The 18,549-nt window shown below is 42.2% G+C and overlaps 1 protein-coding gene across 4 annotated transcripts in view; it reads left to right on the top strand.

The window, feature by feature from the left end:
* TCF7L2 (transcription factor 7 like 2) overlaps window positions 1–18,549 on the top strand; it is a 170,532-nt gene that overhangs the window by 142,850 nt on the left and 9,133 nt on the right. For all 4 annotated transcript variants that reach the window (XM_054276726.1, XM_054276725.1, XM_054276724.1 and 1 more), the window contains exons 5-10: window positions 1,329–1,461; window positions 3,565–3,667; window positions 6,364–6,450; window positions 12,258–12,383; window positions 13,132–13,291; window positions 14,019–14,126. In XM_054276726.1, coding sequence (XP_054132701.1) covers window positions 1,329–1,461; window positions 3,565–3,667; window positions 6,364–6,450; window positions 12,258–12,383; window positions 13,132–13,291; window positions 14,019–14,126 — 717 coding nt within the window. The remainder of the gene's footprint in view (window positions 1–1,328; window positions 1,462–3,564; window positions 3,668–6,363; window positions 6,451–12,257; window positions 12,384–13,131; window positions 13,292–14,018; window positions 14,127–18,549) is intronic.

Here is an 18,549-nt window from a genome sequence, read left to right as displayed (position 1 = left end):
TGCTTTTAAGGGAAGCTCAGAGCATGGGAAGCCAGATCAGATAACAGCAATAGCTTGTCTAAGGCGGCACGGTGAGGGTGTGTGTGTGTGTTTGGGGGTGCTGGGGAGGGAGCAGTGGGCGCAGAGCTGTGCTGCAGCAGGAGAGTGCTGGCAGACCCTGAACAGCAGCGGCGCTATCGTGGCCACCATGGTATCACTACTTTATTTTAATGTGATTCCTTTTACTTGATGTTAATGCAAGTTGTTCCTTACTTAAAGTAATAAAAGGAAATGAAGACACATTCTAAAATGAAACCTGACTCTAATCCATTCATCATCTAATACCAGCCTCTTTATCTTTGCTGGTACCTAATCTGGTTAAATGTCCCTGTTGTAGGATTTTAGTGAAAATCCTCTATGGGGAATAGGGTTTTTTGCAATTGGATTACTCGCAGTAAATGGTCCAGCGGTTCAGCTGGTTTCAGCTTAATTTTTTCTTTGTGATCTTGTAAGGGTAAGTTACAGTTCAGCCTGCCTTTTTCTTTCATTCATTCACTCCTTTTAAATTTTTTTTTTAAATTGTTGTTGAGAAAAATATTTTTTTTCCCCCAGAGCTAGGAATGTGATGGGGAAAACCTCATGATATCTACGTGATTATTCCCCCTACAAGAGTGTTAATTTCAATGGCTTTATCTGGGGGGTTTTGCCATTATTTATATAGCTGAATATTTTAGTAGCCTAATTAATCAGTATCCAGTTCCCATTTATTAGCGCTCTCTGATGAATTGATAATTAATTAGCTCTTCTAAAATATATATATAAAATATGCAGGTGATCGCTTGTCAGCTTAATGCTTGCTGATGAAGGGAATACTCCAGCACTACAAAGGCTTTTTATCTGGAGTATTTGCAATGAGCAGTAAAATGCAGAACTGAGAGTGAGGACAGGAAGGGGAGAGGAAAAGACCTACAGGTCATTGAGCATTTGGGTCTCTTGCTAATTAAATGGGGGACTCTCTCAGCCCCTCACTGAGGAGTCTGCCTGCATCTTGGAGGTGAAGCACAAGATTATAAAAGAAAAAGGAAAAATTTTAAAGAATTGCTGTTGCTCCATACAGGAGCATGACAGGTCAAAAAGATTAAAGAACCTCAACAGCAGGGAAAGTGTGTGAGGAGGTTTTAAGCAAGAGGGTGGGAAAACTGCAAGGGTGACGCCGAGAAGGAATCTGGAAAAGTCTGAGGATCGCATTGAAATCCTGGCTACTCTGATTTTTTGTGTGTTGTACCTCATGCTGTAGTGGGGGGATGCCCAGCGCTGCTCTAACAGTGTCAACCTTTTTCTCTTGACAGTCTAACAAAGTGCCAGTTGTGCAGCACCCACACCATGTACACCCTCTCACGCCGCTTATCACATACAGCAATGAGCACTTCACACCAGGAAACCCTCCTCCACACTTACCAGCTGACGTAGACCCCAAAACAGGTAGGTGGGAAGTATTTTGGGGTTGCTTTTGGGAGGGAGTGGATGGATCTTCTCTTTTTTGCGCATTAGGGGAGATGAGTGCAGGAGAATGGATTTCCCATGCTGGAGCACCAAAGGGGGCATGTAAAATGTCAAAGCCAGACAAAATACTTTCTTTTTAAGCCAATTAGACTTCAGAAGGAAACCTACTGGGTGAATTTTCATAGAGCTTCTGCAGGATGACACCAGAGTTGCATGTGTGGGGTCGCTTGCAGGTGTGTTTCTTTGCAAGCATGATACCCCACCTGGTAGTTCAATCTACCAGTGCTTGGTTTGCATGCACGACCCAGAGAATTAAACATGTACATTCTGTGATCTGCACTTACAAAATTGCAGCTGGAATTTTAAAGGTGGTGGGTCATGACCGGTTTCAAAATGAATCTCTTTTAATTCCCCAAATCCCATTGTTTCTGTGTCAGGAGTTCAGCCATTTTTCTTCTATAATGTTGAATTTTCATCCACTGTAACTGCTTAGCTCCAGCTTTACACTTGCAATTCTTTTCCCCAATGTAAGTCTACCCAACTCTAAGTTCAGCCTGAAGGGCACTCTGCTTGAATATAGAGCACCACGTAAAATCCTGACTAGATTTATTGGTGTTACAGAGTAGAATTTACATGTTATTCTAACTTTTTAAGAGTCCCTTTTTAACCTGAGGTTCCAAAGAAGTCAAACAGTGTCAATCTTCTTTCTCCAGGCTGTGCTGAGTTCCTAGTGACAGTGGTTTTTGGTTTTGTTAATCCAAGCCCCATTTAGTTAATTGTGAAGTTCATCAGAAACAGAATTCATGTCAAAGGAATCACTCTGTGTCAGCCTTAACTTATGCAGATAATTTATCTAAACTACAGCCCTTGAATGAGACTGTGCATTAGCTGGTTGTCACTGGATATGCTTCAACTGGGGCCCCCTTTTAATTGTGCTTAGTGCTGACTTCACATGGCTTGAAAGGAATCCATCTCACCATCCCTGGGTATTGCAAGTGAATGGCATAGTCAACCTCTCATTTAAATAATGGTAGTACAGGGAATAGCTCTTAAATGGTTATCGTAAAACATATGATTAACGTCTGTAGACTGTTTGCTTTTCTTCTGTGAACATTCTTTCAAGTGTGCAAATAGCTCACTGGATGGTTAAAGCCCAGTTAATCTGTTTGGGTTTTGTAATGGAGAAAGAGCAATGTCTGCATGAAAATGTCACACAAGGAGATTTAATTTAGAGATTAAAAGCTTCCCAAGTGACTTAAAAAAGTAGTTTTTAGCCCTGAATACAGTACCCCTTCTTTTTAATGCTCTCTGTTTTAATTTTGTTTCTGCTGTGTAATTGTGCCCTGGCTTGTTAATTGAAAGACCCAGCTTTGTAACCCTTACTCCTCTGAGCAATTCCTATTTGCTCTTAAGGTAAGGAGCGTTAATATTTAAGGCTTGTGTCTGGAGCTGGTTTCTGCTTTCTGAGTAGGAACTGTACCTCAGTCCAGAGAGGATGGGTGGGCTCTCCGTCCTCCCCTGCACACCTTCAACATCTGCCCCTGGTTTTACCAAGCATTTCCAGGGGTCCTCACCTCCACTCTTGGTTTCAGAAAACTTTTCCTAGGTTTGCTCAAAAGGAAACATCATTTGCAATTTTAATGACTTTTAAACTTGTTCTGGAGATTGCTTTGGAATAATGCCATGTTGTTGAGTACGCAGTCACCACATGGGTAGGGTCTGTGGTCTTTTGGCTGACTTTGAAACTAAAATAACCATGAAGCTGTTGCAGGGTCCATCTTTGTGTTGAACATTTAAGAGTATATCTAGTACAGCATCACACCAAAATCGTGTCTGAGACTGCCAAATTCTGAATAACAAAAATAATTATCTCTGACTGGAGAGGTGACTGAGGGAGTGAATAACATTTTTTCTTGTTTAAAAAATGAGAATGTGAAAAAGCCTTTGAAAACCCTAAGCAAAGTCACAAATACTGTAATAAAAGTAAATTGACAGAAATTTAGAAACATATGTGTTTTTTCTATATATTTTATTTATTTCCATATTTCAATACTGATGGTGCTTTATGTTCATCTTCTATAGGAATTCCAAGGCCTCCACATCCTCCAGATATATCTCCTTATTATCCATTATCACCAGGCACTGTAGGACAAATCCCCCATCCGCTAGGATGGTTAGTACCACAGTAAGGAGTTCCATTTTTTTAATTTCTTTTTTTCTTTTTTGATGTGTAAAATTTATGTAAAAATATATGTGTGTGTGTGTATGTATGCATGTGGATTGGGATGAATTTGTTTGACAACTGCCACTTCACTGAGTGTTATGAATTTACCCACCTCATGAAGGTTAATTAAAATATATGCCAGGTCATGTGGTCATAAACAAAACCTGAGCAGTTGGACACAGCCTTGCATGACATCCTAACCAGCTGACAGCTCAAGAAGCATGAATTTTGAAATTGACATTCTGCAGAAATGTCCTTTTCTTGTTATTGCCCTTACACTGCGCCACGTGAGTTTTTCTCAGACTTGGTTTTCTGGGGGCTCAAGGTAGTTCTCACAGACCCTTTGTTTTCTTTTTTTACTAGGCCCATCCTCACTACAAATTTGCAATTTTAAGTTTCATTTGCCTTGTCTTTTGAAAACTCTTTTGTTTTACTTATGAAACAGTAGAGCTTTACATCAGCCATGAGCAGCATTCCTAGTTGAGATGTGGCTGGGCAGTTGGCAATCGGCATCTAAGGAATGGAATTTTAAACAAGTAAAAGGAATTAGTTTACTTTAAAACTGGTTAAGAAAAAAGAAATGGAAAGTTAGTTTGGGATTTGGATTCATTTTCGACTCCTCAGATCCCACTTGCAGAGCCTTGCTGGGTATGAGGCTCCCAGCAGTAATCAAGTCCTTATTTTCTTTTATTTCTTATGTTGCCATCTCTCAATAGGTTTATAATATACTTAAGCACTGCCTAAGCCTTTTGTGTAGTATATTTGATTTTAATGCTTATAAAATCCATTTGTATTGCTGGATACAACAGTTCTCTGCATTATAAATCAAGACTGTTACTCGCTTTTCTCACGTAACAGGCCTCCTCTGTTTTGGGGTGATCATATTTTTTATAGAAATTAATTGCCCAAAGTTCAAAATAGTTTGCTCCTGCTTGAGGTTGTTTCTCCAGCTGTGCTAAAATACTTCTCCACAAGTTCCTTGATGAGGAACTGAGTTGACACCCCAAAGGGAAAGCAGGGCAGGGCAGGAGGTCACTGCATATCCCCAGGTCTTGGGCAAGACGTGGTGGTGGCCATCAGAGCCCTTGGAGTGGTGGCATCAGAGGCCCTGGAGACCTTTCTCAAGCACAAATGTGTTGATGCAGGAGAGATGGAGCTTCTGGCCATTTTGCAGGCTGCCCTTCCTTGTGGATGGTCATGCAGCTATTTTGGATAGAGGTTCCCCCATCCTGAAGGTGAAGCATGTCCATCACCTCTCTGCTGAATGTTGCTTCTCCAGAAGAGCACATGATGAGCAGAAGAAAAAACCAAAGCATTGCTCCCTGAAATCTGAAATTCCTCCTAGTTTGTAGTGGTTTACCTTTTCTAAAGGACACCCTGAACAATTGTAGACTGCATGTGAGCTCCTTAGTTCAAATTTGCACAGCAATAGCCCCAACATTTCAAACAAATACACTCAGCTAGTGCCAAAAGTCAGTGACGTGAAAGACATGAGGGTGCAGGGAAGAAACTCTTCAGTGTCCCTGGCCTATACCCCATTGCTCATGTGGGTGTCTGTACTGTGCAGACACAGGTTTGTCCTCCTTGCACCTCATGCCATGGCTGCCAAAGCACATGGATGATGCCACGTGTGGCCAGTTTCACCAGATGGATGCTAATGCCACCTCTGTCTCTGGACAACTCTGCCATCCCCACTGCTTCAGAATAAGTCAACCCCATGGTCTACTTAGGGCCTACCCACAGCTCTTACAGCTTATCCCAGTGATTTTTGGTTGGGGGTGACACCATCACATTGACTTTTGCTCTGGGAGAGTGGCACGGCCAACTTCACAGAAGTAACCCCAAGTTTTTCATTTCCCCTCTCCTTGCCACTTGCACTTCACCATCAACTTCCCAACCCATCTGTCCTCCACTGGCCTGCATGTTCCTGGCATAGCACCCACTCCAAAAGCATCCTGCCCAGTCAGATGATGTATTTGAAGGACAGATGAAACGAGCTAGCCAGCACAGACAAACCTCCGTCAGAAAAAGTTGTGTGTCTTTCATGAGGATGCTGTTTTGCATGTTGCTGTATTTTTTAATTATTGTAATGAGGTGTGATTGTCTATTGGTTACCCACAATACTTCTTGGGGACTCTCCCCCGGTAACTCTTGTCAACACTTGTTAATCTGACAAAAGGCTACAAATTAAGCTCTGTTAATTTAATGTTTTCTCACCGAGATCTAAATACCGAAAGAGGCCCAAAGCGCAACTGAAGTCCTTTGATTCACTGTACTTTATTTTGGTATAAATTTACATTCATTATTGTTTTCCTTTGGATGTGTAGCCCTCAATTAGTGTGATGGCTCCATTAAAGCAAGCGAGACTTCGCCTTTAATTATTACAACAAAACACCTAGTTTCAGCTTGGGGAGAGGGTCTCTATTGACATAAGCAGAGGTTATAAAATTTAATTAGCCATTCCTATCAGATTTATGGCATTCAAATTGTTCTGTGTTTCTTTCCTTTGATCCTTGCTGTACAATCCCCAAGATTTTTGTTCTGATCAAATGAGAATAAAGCTTACTGTGCAGAGAGAAGTTTTTTGTTGTTCTTTTTTTTTTTTTTAAGCCCTTTTTTCCTTTCTCTCATTCCCTCTCTCCCTTCTTTTTTGCCAGGCAAGGTCAGCCAGTGTACCCAATCACGACAGGGGGTTTCCGCCACCCCTACCCAACAGCTCTGACCGTCAACGCTTCCATGTCAAGGTGAGTTCAAATGCTGAGGTCCTAAATCAAGAGCAAATGTAGCTCCTCCTCCCACTCTCTGTAGGAGAGCATTTTGTCTAGGCAGCAGATTCCTGAAAGCACTTGAGTTAAACATCGATCCTTAGCTTTTTGGTGGGGTGGAGGAGAGGGCGAGGGCTACCTTCCCATGTGAGGAGAAGGTGGTGTCCTGTCGCTGTCATTGGGCCTCAAGCATTTGCCTTAGAGGGAGAGGTGGAGGAGTGAGAAGCCACCTTTGAAAGCCAAACTAAATGAAAGAACTGGGAGAGGGCAATGTTGAAAAAGCAGGGATGAGAAGTGGTGATAGCCTTTGCTTTCCCGGTGGCCAGCAGCCAGAGCAGCGCTGTGTGTGCGGGAGGGGAGGCTCAGGAGGGAGGAGGACTGCTCTTCAGCAGAGTTGGGAGGAAGGTTATTGTGCTGTGTTTTCCCCTCCCAAAGCTCCAAACACTAATAGTCAACATAAAAGGGCCTGCCTGACCCTCAAAAGCTTTAGAAGTATATATTTCTCCCCCTCCCTACCTCCAATTAATTCCATCTAATTTTCCAGGGGCTGCTAGTTTTATTTACAAACTGGTTGGCAGCACTATGTTTAAGTAATCAGTAATTGCTCCTAATGATAGTTTTATTTTCTGTTCATCTGATTTTCAGCCTGGTTAATTAAATCGGTGGAAGTTTAGACTTTCCTGATGGGCTGAAACAGCTAATCCATTTTGATGATGGCACATAATTAAATTAGCATGCATTACATAGCAAGGTTCCACATCTCTTCCCTGCTCTGTCCCTTCCTCTCCATCTCTGCAGTTTAATATGTGAGCACTGGTGCATAGATGATCTAAGGAGGAAAAGACTGGTGAGGGCTGGGGGGAAGCACACCTCATTGAGAAGTGGAAATCTGTACCCAGGGCTCATGAATGAATGGGTGGGAAAACTGTGTGGTGTGTGCTTTAGAGAAGTAAACAAAAAACTAAAAATTTAAATTAAAATGCTGGCCCAGCAAATAGACAACTGGAATATCAACTTAAAAAAAAAAGGGCGCAGTCCCAGAACAGAAAAAAAATACTAGGCTGGGGAGAGAGCTGCAAATTTAAACAATGGTTCCCTCCCCCTGTTTAATCTTTTTAATATCTATAAAAGACTTGCAGGCATGGTGTGAGGCAAAGTAGAGCTTGATTTAGTTTAATTATTATTAGAGAGGCTAGTCATTTGAGGGAGGGGGGAGATGTGGAAGCAGGGGGGGCTATATTCCCAAGATAGACTTTATGAAAGGTATCTAGTTAAAAAGAGTACACAGCAAATTAAATACATTATTGTGGTAATGGGACGACAGAAGTAGAGGTCTATTATACTTATGGCAGTTATAGGAAATGTAGGCTCCTTGCCCTGTTCTAGCACATCCTTTGATATTCATTCCATTCAGCAGCAGGGCCAGGACTTCTCAGAATTAAGTGATGGGTCATTATACTTTAAACACCATGGAGAAGCCTAGATTGGCAATTAAACAGCACTTGCTGACACTCGCTTGTGCCACCCTGTGACCCCCTTTAGATTGAGTTGTTGGAGCTCGGGGCCCTCAGCCTGCTAAATTGGTAGCAGGCACTTCTCCTGACGAGGGCTGGCTCTGAAATCTGCCGGCTTCAAAGGGAGCAAGATCATGTATAAACCATAATGTGGGTGCACCGTGGCTCAAAAAATAAGGCAGGAATAGATGAAATGTTACAAGTGCAAGGGGAAAATGAGAGAATAATGACAAATCTAATGCAACTCAAAGCAGAATTGTTGCACAGAAAAATGCATCCCACTGCTTGTGCATAAAATCAAGGCAGGCAGATGACATCCAGTTAACAGAAACATGTCAACAGTGAAGTAAAGTGAGAGTGAGTAAGAGAGAAGCCCCTGAGACAGCCAGGAACAAAAAATTAGTTGTCCTTAACAAGTTAAGACTCATCATTATATTCTGGCTTGGAGCCATAAAAGGAGACAGTAGTGTATAATGAGCTGCTTAGAATTTTTAGGGTGTTTATTGCAATTCATGGAATACTTGTCTAGAGAAAAAAAATCTGGTGAATGTCTTAGGCGAAGGTGAGGGGTGTGCACATACACAGGGAGCCCTTCTTTTTGTCTCTGACAGAAGCCCCTGCGTGTGCACGTGCTCAGGCACACGTGCAGGGGGATGAATTGATTTAAGGTGTTTACCCTTTGTTTTCAGCCCAGAAACTTCTCCTCTGGTTTCCCCTAGATGGGAGCACCCTCTGTGCTCTCATACATGGTTTCATGTATGTTTTCCCATGTCGGCCTGGGCTCAGCAGGGGACAGCCCTTGTCCAGGTGTCTGGTATTGTCGGGAGATTGCTGGTGATGTCCATGCTGGCCTCCAGACATGCTGGCCCTGGGCAGCTGCCCTGCAGGGCCCTGCTGCAAGCCCCTGCTGCAGACCTTGCCTTTGCTGTGCTGGCTGTGCAGTGAAGTCAGCACAGACCTCAAACCTCACCCCTCCATCCACAATTTTCCAGAGCCTGCCTTCTGAAATAGTTCCCATCTTTGCCTGCATTATGGTGTAGATCTTTGGAGCCTATAGTGCTTCCCAACCTTTAGTTCCCTAAGCTTAGAAATTGCTGTTTATTAGTTTAAGTGTGCTTATGAATAGTTTATAAAAGGCTAAGGGTGACTAATAGTGATTTTTCATAAATTGTTTAGACTGTTAAGGTAGTGCCTTTAACCAGTTGCAACTCTTAGTTGTTACTTGTAGCCTTGCCACACTCACGTTGTACGCCTGTAGTATGCCTGTAAGATCTCTTGATCCTTCATTACCCCTCTGTAATATGCCTTTAAGGTAAAATGAGACAGGGCTAACTGAATGATGGGCAAACAGTGGACCCACTATGAAAAAACAACTGCTGTGAGAGGAAATCAGGAAATAATTTAGCAGAATTACACCAGACAAACACTGCACAGCAGTTAAGTGGTGGCAGTGGAAAATACCTTCTGTAATTGAAATTTCAGGGGAAATTCACTTTTGCTGAATGTAATTACTGAAGTTGGAGTGTAGCCAGGAAGTTAAAAATTAACACCCTTCCCCTGCTCATATTGCCATGTGAGTGGCTGTCTGCATTGAAATGAGCAGGCACTCAAATCTTGGGCTGAACCCTCATCCCACCAATGGAAGTCTATAGGGTTGTGAGAGCAACTTTGGGTTCTGGAGCATGTTTTTATAGCCCTAAATATAGGAAGGGGTGTGTAAGTCCAATAGGCAGCCTTGTGAATTGGACAGATTCAGTATGAAAAAGTGAATGGCCATTGGTAATGAACACAGCACTTCCTCATGGAAACTACAACCCTGAAAATAACCACTGAGCTGCAGCTGCCTGTTGATGAAGGCTGCTGTCTCTGGAGTTTAGAGCCCAGTGAGTAAAATATCCCAGCTGAGGTCAGTGGAGGCTTTGCCATCCTTCAGGCTTTCACACAATGTGGGCATGCTGTGCTCTGCATTTAGATTTTCTTCCTGCTGGTACATGCCCACCGCACTTCACGCTGAGCCCTCATGTCAGACCGGCAGAGCTCTTCCTGCCTGCTCTCTGAAGGAAGGCTTTTCATCTCCATCTTCATCCCTCATTGTCCCTTTGTCTCTGGCCTAGCCAGCCCCAGCAGCATAGTCCTCTCTGAAACACTAGATCTTGCCTAGGACAGTCCCTTGATAGGATGTGCCTCAACTTTTTATCACTGTGCTTAGACTGCATTCAGCAAGGTCAGTTTTTACCACCCCTTTTATTTTTTATCATGTTTGTTAGTTATTTAAAAAAAAAAATCCAGCTCATACTGCCAGTTTTTATTTGCATTGTACCGTGTCTGAAGGTCCCAGCTGTGTGTGAACAAATTTTAAATATGTCCAATCAAAATACATACACATGGAAGTAGAGAAGGAACAGAAAAAAGTAACACAAAGGCCCAGTTTGTGTCTTGCTGAGGGTGAGCAGTTCTGTGGCAGAACTGGGACAAGGATGCCAGTCTCCTTTGCAGCCTCGACATTGTCTTCTGTTCTGACCTGCCATGAACCAAAACATATCCTCAAATGTGTGCTTCTCTCCCAGCTACTTTTGTCAGAGAGTGGGAAGGCACTTGGACAACCCACTTGGCGATTTGTGTCCGTGAGTCTTTAGCAGAAGTAGGAATGACCATTTTGCTGCCCATTCTCCTCTTCCCTTGCCATCCCACCTTCCTGCCTCCCTTCTCTCCATGCCTTTGTTCATGAAGAACTGCAATTCTCTACAACTTGAACAATTTCACATTCTCCCTGTCAGTCCTTGCTCTTCCCACCACTGCCTTCAAAGACAAAATAGTTCTGTCTAATCACCCTGAGTACTACCAGCTGATAGACAAAAGATCCTCAGAGCTTGTAGTGGACAGTGCTCTTGTTCATGAAAGTACTTCTGTGTCATCTTGTGAATGCAGAGAATGTCTAGGCAGTCATGGGGGATGGTATTGTTAAGTTTGGCATTGGGATTTATAAGAGGGGAGAGAAAAAGATAACCCCACTATATTTCTGATGCTTATACACGACGATATCCATGGTATATCACCCCATTTTAAATCCTGTTGGATAGAAAAAAAATCATTGTATATTGATGATAGAAGAAATAATTATTTATCTAATTGAGTGTTCCATAATCTTGGGTTGTTTTACTTGGATCAGATTGTTCAAAATCTGTGATGAGAGTGGGGATTTGCAGTGAGAAAAGCCCTTGCCAGATCACTTTAATTTTGGCATTTTGAGGAAAGTTACTTCTGAAACATAATTTTAGGCTAGAACCCATTCCTTGGAAACCTGTTGACTTCAGTGGGGGAAGGCAGTCAGTCATGCTGTGCTTTCTTTATTTACTGCAAAGCCTTTCTGAGACTGTTGAGAAACAATGATATAAATCAATCCTGCTTTTGAGAATTTTGTTCATTTTTGTTCATTGAGAATTTTGTTAATTTCTCTTATATTTCATAAAATGTAAAAAGTCTGAATGATTGTGCCATGTTTGTGCTGTGATCCCGACCAAGCAATTAGATTCATGCAGAAGGATTGCATATCCCTCTGAATCCACTTGCAGGACCGGGATCTGTCCATGTATATGACCATAAACCATAAAGCTGACAACATTTTTTTCTCTTTAGAAAGGCTAGATTGTTAAAGCCTTTCTAGGTTACTTAAATGGTTCAAAAATTCCACAATCTTCCACCTTCTGTTAAAGCAGTGTGGCTCAGAGATTTATTAGACACAAATAAATATTTTTCTTTTGCTCCATCAACAAAATGTAGCTAATGAGGCGTCTATAAGTATTATCAAAAATGCATCTAGAATGTGTTGGCATTAATATTTTATTTTGCTGTCAATATAGAATAAAAGATGTCATCCTAAATTCACAACATGATTCAAAACTATAAAAATTGATTCCTTGGCTGCCACAAATAATTTCTCAGCAAAGAAATGGACTGGTGGATTTTTTTTCAGGTAGCTGAAATTCCACCTTCATGCAAGTTCATCCAGTTGAATTTGCCTTTTGTTAATGTTAAAAATCATGATGTCTCGTGTCAGTAATGATAATGAAGGGGAAGATTGGCTTTAATGACATTAGAAGAGTCATTATGTTTAATTTATTGCTAATTAATGCTGCCAGCTTTCATATGCTTTGTCTAGCTGTCATGTGCTTGTTATATGCCAGTTTTTTTTTTTTTTATTAATGTGTGTACACATCCCTCCCCATTCATTCATTTTTATTCTGACAATTTACACAGCTTTCTCTCCTCTAGGTTTCCTCCACACATGGTCCCGCCACACCATAGTTTACACACAACTGGGATTCCTCATCCGGCCATAGTCACACCAACAGTCAAACAGGAATCTTCCCAGAGCGACGTCGGCTCACTCCACAGCTCGTAAGTTGTTGCTTCCCCTGTCTTCCCTTTGGGATACTCAAAGCATCCCCTGTGCATGTGTGGCTTGTAAACAGGCTTGGGTTTGTGATGTTTTTGCTGGGAAATGTTTTTTCAGTTTTTCTTTTCTGTTATAATTGATTTGAATGTGGTTTAGCTGCCAAAGTGTGTCCAAATGATGGTAGCAGTCTGAGTCATTCTATGACATAGGCAAGTAGTTGCTAATTTCACCTGTTTCAACAAGGAAGTGGAATTTTCTTGATTGAGATTCAAGTTTCTTGACCAGTTTCTCTATTACTCAGTGTCTAGTTTGAAGCCTTGAGATAACAGATGCACCACAGGAGACAAAAAACCTAAGCATAAATGGCTTCTTCAAAGCTGCAGAGAGCTGGTATCAAGTTTAGGTTTGAACTGACGAGAGCCCATTGATAAAGAGGTGTAATTATTGCCACTACTGTCATGCTCAAGCTCTCCCTGTAAGCCCATTTTTCTGGGGCCCATGTCCTTCCAAGATTCTTGTAGGGGCTCAGAGGGTACTTGGCAGTGTTGCATAAACATGAGGTGAGTTTTCTTGTAGTGCTTTTAAGACTGTTGCCATACAGCAGCCAGGGTGAAGGGTCTAGAGAACCTTCTGGTCCTCTTCCTAGAGATTGTTGAGGATTGTTGCTAGAGAGAATGAGGGGATTAATTTAATAAACTCACAAGGGGTTCTCACTGTGAGGTCTCTGTCTATTCTATCTTTACTCTTCAGAAAACATCAGGACTCCAAAAAAGAAGAAGAGAAAAAGAAGCCACACATAAAGAAACCTCTTAATGCATTTATGTTGTATATGAAGGAAATGAGAGCAAAAGTTGTAGCAGAATGCACATTGAAAGAGAGCGCAGCCATCAACCAAATCCTCGGTCGAAGGGTAGGTAACAAGGGACAGGCACAAGCAGGGCCTGAAACTGGGGAGGATTCACACCTTCTGAATCCCTGTGTTTTTCTGCCATTGTGAAAATGGATAGGGGAATTGCTAAATCAAAGGCCTTTGTTTTTTAGTTTTTGCAGACACTTCTTGCCAGTGGGGTCATTCATGGGGAAGAGGAGGAGTTAATTAACAGCAGTGTTATTTCAGTATCATTTCCATGACCGGTTGATGAAAAAATCTTAAGATTTTTATTTTGGCCTAAGATAGGCAGAAAAGTAAATGGGAAATGAAAAACCTTTGAGTACAGTACCAGTATCAGCACCTGTGAGAGCTAGAAGAGGAGAGGAAGTGCCAGTGGGGGAGACACCTCCAAAGCTGGAACCGAGTTCTGGCTCAGGACAAGTGGTTCAGCTTCTGGACCGTCTCCCCTGCTGTCTTGTTTTTGTTTAGATTTCTTAATTCTCCTCTCTCAACAGGAGACAAAGGGGTTGAGTGCATGTAAATGATTAGTTGTGGTGCAGTTGATTTAACTGCAGTTATAATCTAGAGCTGTAAATAAAATATGAATGTCAGCATGCCAGATCATCTGTTTTTATCTCTTTTTTATGAAAATCAATTTTAACTGTATCTATATGTATAAATAACACACTTTGCTGTTAATATGCTTAAAAAAACTCCCAACCACTAGTGCTTTTTATTTTGTCTTTTTGTCTTTTCTCCACCCCAGTGGCACGCGTTATCCAGAGAAGAGCAAGCGAAATACTATGAACTAGCAAGGAAGGAGCGACAGCTTCACATGCAGCTGTACCCGGGCTGGTCTGCACGGGATAACTATGTAGGTTCCTATGTGGGTGGAAACTTTGAGTAGTAGAGCTTGTAGAAATGTCTGTGTGACCTGCTGAGCTATGACCATGCATTGCACACAAGCACTGCGTGGAAAGTCTCAGGACCCCAATGTGGTAACGACAACAGGCACTTCCCTCAGCAATACCGAAACTGCTGGGGCGTAATTCCCACTTGGAAGAGGCTTCCTGGCTGGGACTGGTATGGGGTTAGAATTTGAGGATAACAGTAGAGCTCTGTGAAAAAAAGTCTTCCCTTCACTTTTACCAGCATCTGGAAATACTGTTTGGCTTGCTGGTCATTTAGAATTTCATTTTTTAAAACGAAATTTAAAATGCCCCTTGTATGCTCCTCTCCTTTCCACCAAAAGAGATAAATAATTAGTGTCTTGTGCTTATGTGTGTGAGAGTGTAGTGGAAAGTGGAAGAATGACTTATCCTAGCTTCAGAGAAGGACTGGCAAAACCAAAAGCATTATATTTCTGAAAGTCTTACTCTCAAGTGGGGTTAAATGAATTATTCCACACTCCATAGTTGTGTATTTTGTTTATGTTTTCTTTTTCATACCCGTATTACCTTTCTTTCCCCCTCCACCCTCCTAATTTTTTAAAAAGTATGTTGGAATTCATGATCAATTCATGGATTGTTTTAAAATTGATTCCTCCCCCTACTTTTCAGAAAGCCTGTTTTTGAGCTAAAAGTGCTAGCTACTATTTTTTGTCTGTTAAAAAGCATAAGGGCAGCTTTATAACCCTTATACTAAATAGCTCCTTCCATGAAGGGTAAGCAGTGCAGATGGTAATAAGTGTTTGCAAGCTAAGCCCATAAATTCTTGACAGATTTGTGGATTGGTGAGAGCTCTAAACCCTTTTTAATAGGATTATAGCAGCATCTTGATTTTTTTTTTTTTAAGTTAAATAAAAATCACCTAAAACTCTCAGGGTCTGTAACTCTGTAATAAACCCTGTTCTCTGCCTTCTAGTCACACTTCCCTGCAGATTTGGGGACCAACAGCTCTAAGACTGATGCCAGTTTTGAATAGAGTTACACCTTACAGTTTTGCTGAAATCTGTCTTTTCCATCCTCATCAAAATCACTACCTGTTTTACCATAAATATTCTGTTTTGCTATATATGACAATGCTTGCCTCTGTGAATCTGCATTTTTAAATGTATGGGTGGGAGGAAGCCTGTTCAGAGTCTGCAGTGAAGCCAGGAGAAGCAGCAGCAGCTCTTTACACTCTTCTGCCATTTCAGTGGTGGAGAATACACATGCTCACTTATTTAGCAATATGTACTTAGGGACAATTTTTCAAATCCTTCTGTTTTCGTGATCATTTTGTCTTTCCACCGGGCTCAGCTCTCCCTCCTTGGTCATTACAGGTATACCTGTGCATGCCCAATTGTTCTTCCAGTTCAGAATATTCTTGATCCCGTGCTCCTCAGAGGAGACCTTTTCAAGCCTGATGAGGCACAGCTCCTGCTTAGCACATTTTCCTTCCCTTTTCAGCGCAGTCTGGCCTGAGGCTGTCAGACCATAGGCTCAAGGTAGTTGCTCAGCACTGTGCAGTATCATCATCTTGGGTGTTCAAAAGGGAATCTGGGCTTGACTGAGGTTTCGGGAATGCTCATTCTGCACAGTGCCTGTGCCACCGACAGATGGGCATGTACAAAGCCTTGGTGTTTAGGACCTTTTACTTTTGTCCTCACTGTGTGAACACTGAGAAACCCTTTCTTCTCAAGCTAAAAAGGAGAGGATGAGAAAGCCGGTGCTTTCCCAGCAGCTTGATGCTGTAGCCCCAGGTGACATTCAGGGGGAACCTTCCTGCCTGAGGAGAGCGTGGTACCTTTGCATCATCCGCAGGATTTATTTATGTCTCCTCTCCTGGTCCATTCACAGCTCTCCTGAGTGCCCCTCCTCCCTCAGCCGTTTGTAGGGTCTTGAGCCTTTCACACATCTAGCAGGGGAGCGACTTTGGGCTGCTTGAAGTGGTTAAATTGTTAAGCACCTCACATCAGGCTCGGGGATAAGGCCAGATATAGCCCAAGTCTTCAGAGACAGGAGCAGTGCATTCAGGAAATGCAGCTTTCAGCCTCATGCCTTGTTGGTGTCACAAGGCACGTTTGCTCTTCCTGAGATCTGATGTGAGATGTTTAGCAGTGCTGAGTGCTGGACTCAGAAGTATGTAAGGGTCCAGTCACCTCACCCACTACTTGTCTAGAAAATTAGTACCAAAGAACTCTGCAGACCTATCAAAACCCGTCTTAGTTTGGCTCCAGAGAGGAAGCTACCAAAATTGCTAACAGGTATTTACATCCATATTTACTTGCAGCATAAAAATTTGTATAGTATGATGACAGAAAATGTTACAATCTGCTCAAGTCTTGGGAAAATAATCTTAGGCAAAGAAAAAATGGTGCCTTCTGCAGAGCACTTGAAAAACTGCTGCCACAGTTATTTCCTTTAAGTCCATGTATAAATTTAGCTACATAGTCTAATGTCCTCTTGTAGCCCAGAAATTAAACAAGCAAACCAGATTATTCTTCTCCCTGATGCTTTGAAAAGGGTGTAAAGAAGTTGATGTGACATGTGTCCATTCTTTGTTAGGAAGGAAGAGTTTTAAAAGTTTGTGTTGAAAAAGAACGAGAAATTCCTGGTCCCTGGCTGACATTCCTGTAGATCAGCTGTTTTTAACAGATTGCTCCCTAATGGCATTACAGTACTTTAATACCTGGCTTGAAGAGCTTGCGAAAGGCAAGTGACTCCTGACCTTTGTTCTGGCTGGTCCTCGAGTGAAGAAGTTATAAGGTCTCAAATTGAAATAGCCCTTTAATTCCCAAATGTACTGCAAAAATTAAGCAAATTTGCCACAGATGCAGTCTGTTAATTATGCCAGTGGCCTCCTTGAGATTAAATAAAAGTCAGGCTTATGATCTTGAGGCAATTGTCTGGTTTTGGTTACGCTGTTGAAAACTGGAAAAAATTCAGTGATTTTTGCAGAGTTACTGTCAATCTAGATCAATATAGATGGAGAAGAGTCTGAGCCTCTTGCATCTTTATGTGATACATGGTTTTCAAGATACCATGCTTTTCCCTATTCTGTTCTCAGGGAGCTTTAGGAGCAATGCTTGTCTGCCTTATCTGCCTGTCACGTTAGACTGATGGCTGCTCTAGCAACTGACAACTTCCATATCCCAAAAAGTTACCTCAGAGGTGTCAGAGATTATTTGTCATCAGCATCGAGGCTGCAGGATTATGTGCCTGCTGTTTAAAGTTCCTTTGAGGTGGACAGTTCACACTGCTATTTCCATCTCCAGAAAAATCTCATAAACCTGGAACAGCCTGGACAACAGGATGGCAGTTTACAACCCTGAGCAAGCATGGGGAATGAGTGCAGAAACCCTGTGCCACAAGGTCAGCTTTGCGGAGGAAAAACAGGACAATGACAGATCAATGTCCTACATTCGCGTTGGAGGAATTTTTTACTAATACATTCCAGGAAATCTATCATAGGGAGCATTCCAAGTGTGCATGTGCCACGCTGAAGTCCATCTTAACCATGTAGCTGGAATCCATCTACTGAGATAGATGCCCACTGTGTGGGAGAACCTCTTGGGTTTCCCAGATACATCCAACCCTTCAAAAGCTCTGTGAGATTCCTCCTTCCAAGATATGTTTGTTGCCCCTTGACCACAAGGGACTGCTGCTCCGGGGTCTTCTCACCAGCTGCACTTGCTACCATGTCTTCAAAGCCAGGAATTCTTGTGCTGTTCACAGCTGACATTGCTGGCCCAAAAGCTGTTGCTTTTAGCATTGGAGAGCTGTGAAAATGAAATTACTCTGTTGCCTACACTGGCCTTGTTGTACTAGTCTGCAAACCCTTTACCTCACTGTTAGAGGAGTTTTCTTGGAAAAATAGCTTTTCTCTTTTGAGCTGTGCTTATTGCTTCATATTTTTTCTATTGGAAAGCAATTACTGTTTTTCCACAGAAGCTGGGCTCCCAGTTGTCCTCTCCCACACTGTTGGAGAGAAACAGAACAGGCTTTTCCCCCTCCAGTCAAAAACTGCAACAAATTTCATCATCTTGTGATGCAGCATTTGGGAAAGGGATAGAGTTTAGCAAAATATTACTGGTTGTTTCCTTGTGATAGAAGAAAATGTGGGAAGGGTCTTGGCTATGTCTGGATTTTTTTTTTATTGTCCTGGCATTGCTTTCTAGGTTGTCAGTGGAACTTTAAATCTGCAGGTTAGGATACAGTCATTACTGTGGGCTTCCTTGTCTGCTTGAATGCTTGGGGTTTGGTGCTGAGGAACTCCAGGGGCTCAGTCTGACCTCACTCTCCCCTCTCTATTCTCCCTCTCCTTCCTCTCCCTGTCCCACCAATACATGATCACAAATGATTCCTGAAACTTCT

The sequence above is a fragment of the Melozone crissalis genome, unplaced genomic scaffold (assembly GCF_028551555.1).
Source record: "Melozone crissalis strain CALT ecotype California unplaced genomic scaffold, PUWL_Pcris_2 ptg000019l_1, whole genome shotgun sequence".
Lineage (NCBI taxonomy): Eukaryota > Metazoa > Chordata > Aves > Passeriformes > Passerellidae > Melozone > Melozone crissalis.
This window is presented reverse-complemented; position numbering and strand designations above follow the sequence as displayed.